This window comes from Paramormyrops kingsleyae, chromosome 1 (assembly GCF_048594095.1).
Source record: "Paramormyrops kingsleyae isolate MSU_618 chromosome 1, PKINGS_0.4, whole genome shotgun sequence".
Lineage (NCBI taxonomy): Eukaryota > Metazoa > Chordata > Actinopteri > Osteoglossiformes > Mormyridae > Paramormyrops > Paramormyrops kingsleyae.
Window position 1 is genome coordinate 10171920 of NC_132797.1, and position 3838 is coordinate 10175757.

The 3838-nt window shown below is 48.3% G+C and overlaps 1 protein-coding gene across 2 annotated transcripts; it reads left to right on the forward strand.

Annotated features, from left to right (window-relative positions):
- Window positions 1-254: 254 nt before the first annotated feature.
- LOC111853796 (uncharacterized) lies at window positions 255-3309 on the forward strand. Of its 2 annotated transcripts, XM_023831109.2 has the most exons (4): window positions 255-333; window positions 911-1013; window positions 1153-2068; window positions 2210-3309. In XM_023831109.2, exons 2-4 carry the CDS (start codon window positions 947-949, stop codon window positions 3300-3302), a joined length of 2076 nt encoding a protein of 691 aa, XP_023686877.1. In that variant the 5' UTR covers window positions 255-333; window positions 911-946; the 3' UTR covers window positions 3303-3309. The 2 variants fall into 2 exon arrangements, with proteins under 2 accessions (XP_023686877.1, XP_072565337.1); XM_072709236.1 differs by lacking the exon at window positions 255-333 and having other exon boundaries at window positions 791-1013.
- The last annotated feature ends 529 nt before the right edge of the window (window positions 3310-3838 follow it).

Consider the following 3838-nt stretch of genomic DNA (forward strand, 5'->3'; position numbering starts at 1 on the left):
CTAATGACCTGAGAAGGTAAACAGAAGGCCCACTAGTGGGACACATGACCCCTTCTGGTGCTCTATCATCGATCCCGAAGATTCTGTTGTCCTGGAGAGTAAATGTGAACATTCCACTAGAGGAATGGTTCTTTAAAAGGCTATTGGATGACCTTTGGCCCTGTAGGTTATCTGTGTGAATGTGTGAGAAATTCAAGCCCATATTTAAAGCCCACAGGGTGGGCTCCTCAGCCCCCTGCTAGACGTCTGAGCACCGCCATGCCGTGCACATTTATACAGTGAAGACGGAGGGAGCATCACTGATTGATCAACAGGACCTAACTCTTTATGTCGGTAAGAGCTGATATCTGAGCAATAAAAATGACCTGCTGGTCACCTGCAGCCATAGGAGCACCTGTATAGATACATTCTATATATAGAGGTGATGATGAACTAAAAAGTCTGGACTGTAACCCCCACCCACCCATATCCAGCTCTTGCCACTCTACTTATCTTGCTTTGCTAACTTACCTACAACATAGACTGCAAAACTAAAAACGGCTGCTTGTCTACATTTGTGATGTGAATCCACCATTTTTGCACTGCTTAAATCTTTTTGCATGGAATATTTAATTTAGTTTATTTTTATTTTTGCATACATGTATATACTTGACTACTTCTATCTGTTTTGCTTGTCTTGCATGTACAGTATGTCTTGCTTGTCGCTGTTAGTGCACTCACAGTGGGGTCTGAGAGTAATGTAATTTCGGTCCTCAGTGTGTGCTCTATATGGCAGAATTGACAATAAAAAAATTTGACTTTGACTTTGAAAATGTGGTCTTCCAGCAATTTACTACCAGCAGATTGTCTGAACAGCAATGCATTTTAAGTTATGCTTAAAATATGATAACTGTATTGATTTATTTGCTAGGGTTTTTGTTTGACGTTTTAATCAGACAGCTGAGAGATGGAGGCTTTTGTCTTGATGTTGTGGACCCTTGCAGTGCCTCTCCAAGGATACGTGCTTCAGCCCAGTAAGTATCTACCTTGCACAAGCCTTCGATGGAGGTACTGTCCTTTGAGCTTAGAGCTCTTTGTATGCGATAAATGAGAACGTCACATGGATGAGAGCTGAATGCCTTGCGTGCGCCGTGTGCTTCTCCTTCACTGTAGGCCTCAGCGTCTCTGTGATGGCACAGAACCAGCAGAACCCCTGGTTCAGCTTCAGGGCAGTGAAGGAGTCTCGCCCAGTGACAGGAAATCGGGACACCTTTGCAGAGGAGGAGACAGAGCAGGGTGAATGGTTCGTGGGTGAAAGTCTGGGGTACAAAGCAACATCTGTGGACAGTGATGTCATGGAGGATCATCTAGAAGATGCAGGTCCAGGGATAGGAGAAGAAGCCAGCAGGGTGGGTACTGGAATGGAGGTGAGCAAGCAGCATGAAGGTGGGATTCAGAGTCTGGATGGTGAAGCACTGGAGTCTCAGCAGTTCGTGTTAGGTGATATGGACCTCCTTCCAGTGGTCACTAAAGCAGTAACTGAAACTGTTGACAACACCCACTCATTCTATGTAGGCAACCAGACTGCTAGTCAAAATGGAGATACCGCCCACTCACTCCTGGTAGGCAAACAGACTGTCAATCAAACTGTGGGCACCACCCACATCCCATTAGTATATCAGAATGTTTCTCAGGCTGTTACAGTAAAAGGAGATGAATCCGGGCCAGTTTCCTTGGTTAGAACCCAAAGCACAGCCAGCAAGCTCACCTGGACTAGGACTGTGACAGATCGTCCGCTCTCTGGGGAACAGAAGGGGCCTGTTACCATGGCAATGAATAAAAAGGTCCATCCTCTAGTCACTGTGCCCATCAAGTTCACCAGCAAGCCGCTGGATCAGGGGTCAAGACCCCCCAAGAAAGAGTCTATGACCACCAAGGAGTCCGATCGAAAGGAAGGCAAGCAGAAGAAAGTGGAGAAAAAAGAGAAAAAGAAGCCAGCAAAGAAAGATGACAAGAAGCAAAAGAAGAAAGTCTATTTCCCGTACTTCAAAGATGACTACTGCCCTGCAGAGTGTGCTTGCTATGGGAGGTGCGGCTGCTTCAAAATATAAAGACTATTTGATAATGTGTGTAAACTTTACTCTTACTCAGTAATATATATCAGCTGTATACAGTTATTCTGTTAGTAATTTCTTCTTTCAGAATTAAAAATAACCTCTGTGTTTTCCAGAGTTGTGCAGTGCTCCGATAAGGGTGTGGAAACAGTCCCGTATGGAATCCCCTTCAATGTCCGCTACATGCTCCTCATGAACAACCGAATCGAGAGCGTCCCTTTGGATCTCCTCAAGGAGTACCTGGCCCTGGAGTTCCTGGTGCTCAGCAACAACCGGCTGACTGACGGCTCCGTGGAGGGCGCCTTCGAGGGAATGGCCCTGCTCAAGCGGCTCTTCCTGGACCGAAACCGACTGGCCAGCGTGCCCAGCGACCTTCCCGCATCTCTGGAGGAGCTACGCCTTGATGCCAATGCTGTGAGCGTGATGTCGGAAGCAGCCTGGTCCCGCTGTCCTGGCCTGCAGATCCTCAGCCTGGCCAATAACAGCCTTGGGGTGGGCTCTGTCCCCCCGGGGGTCTTTGCCCCTTTAGCTAACCTGCGTATTCTCAGCCTCAACCACAATCACTTGCCAACGGTGCCGTTACGCCTCCCATCACGGCTCAGGGAGCTGTATCTCCATGGCAACCGCATCGAGCAGGTTGCTGGGGGCGTGTTCTCCGCAGGGTCTGCGCTGCTCTCTCTGGACCTCAGCTCCAACCGCCTGGTGGATAAGAGCCTGCAGAAGGACTCCTTCCAGCATGCCCTGTCTCTGGAGAGCCTCAACCTGGAGGGAAACCTCCTGAGCCAGGTCCCTCGCCACCTGCCCCAGGCCCTCAGGACCCTCAACCTGGAGGGAAATGCCATCACCTCCATCAGCAAAGGGGCCGTTTTCAGGCTGCCAAACCTCGAGAACCTGGGCCTGTCCCGAAATAGGATTGTCCAGGTGGCCCCTAGGGCGTTTGGCAGCCTTGCCAACCTCCATCAACTGGACCTAAGCCACAACAGGCTGCAGCAAGTGCCCCGGAACATTCCACCTACCCTCCATTCTGTCTCACTGAGCCATAACAGAATACGCTCCGTGCCCCGTGATGCATTCTGCTCTCGGGGCAAAACTGCTGCCCCCAGCATGCTTGTGAGGGTGCAGCTGGAGCACAACCCCATCAATATGGGGGAGCTGGACAGCCGGGCCTTCTGGTGTCTGAGGGGCTTCCAGGTTGTCCATTTCTACTAAAAAACTTGGTCCCCAGGTGACATGATCCCTTTATACTGAACATGATTGGATCTGCAGGTCATGTGATCAGTTGCTCTTGAATGTGACCAGCCGTACAGGTCACATGGTTCTCCCTACGGAAGGTGATTGGCTGTTTTATTTGTGCTGTCCTGTAAAACAGCGAGGAACTGTATAGTATTCATAACTGCTTGTTTTTTTTAATGAAATATTTATAATGAGAGCAATTCTGTCTTAGTCAAATTTCTGTAGGAGTTATTAATACACATGATGCAATCTGGGTGAGTACGATGTCATTAGGATCCTGAAAATCTCCTCATCGTAAGGTAATAACTCTCAGAAAACCCTCATAAATGTAAAGTCACGTCAAGTGGGCTTTACTGTCACGCCAGGTGTACAGTGACACAAAATAACATTTCACCATGTCCACCATGCGCAACATACAGGCAGACAGCAAGTAGAAGGGATTCAAAACAGTTTGTGACAAACTATTGTCATACTATATAACAAGATACAACAAAGCCAACAAGACGGAATTT

Bases quoted from the DNA above. Each gene is read 5' to 3' on its own strand.
- LOC111853796 (XM_023831109.2), top strand. From the start codon at position 947: ATGGAGGCTTTTGTCTTGATGTTGTGGACCCTTGCAGTGCCTCTCCAA. The intron at 1,014-1,152 runs GTAAGTATCTAC...CCTTCACTGTAG, and splicing joins AGGATACGTGCTTCAGCCCA to GCCTCAGCGTCTCTGTGATG. The intron at 2,069-2,209 runs GTGCGGCTGCTT...TGTGTTTTCCAG, and splicing joins GAGTGTGCTTGCTATGGGAG to AGTTGTGCAGTGCTCCGATA.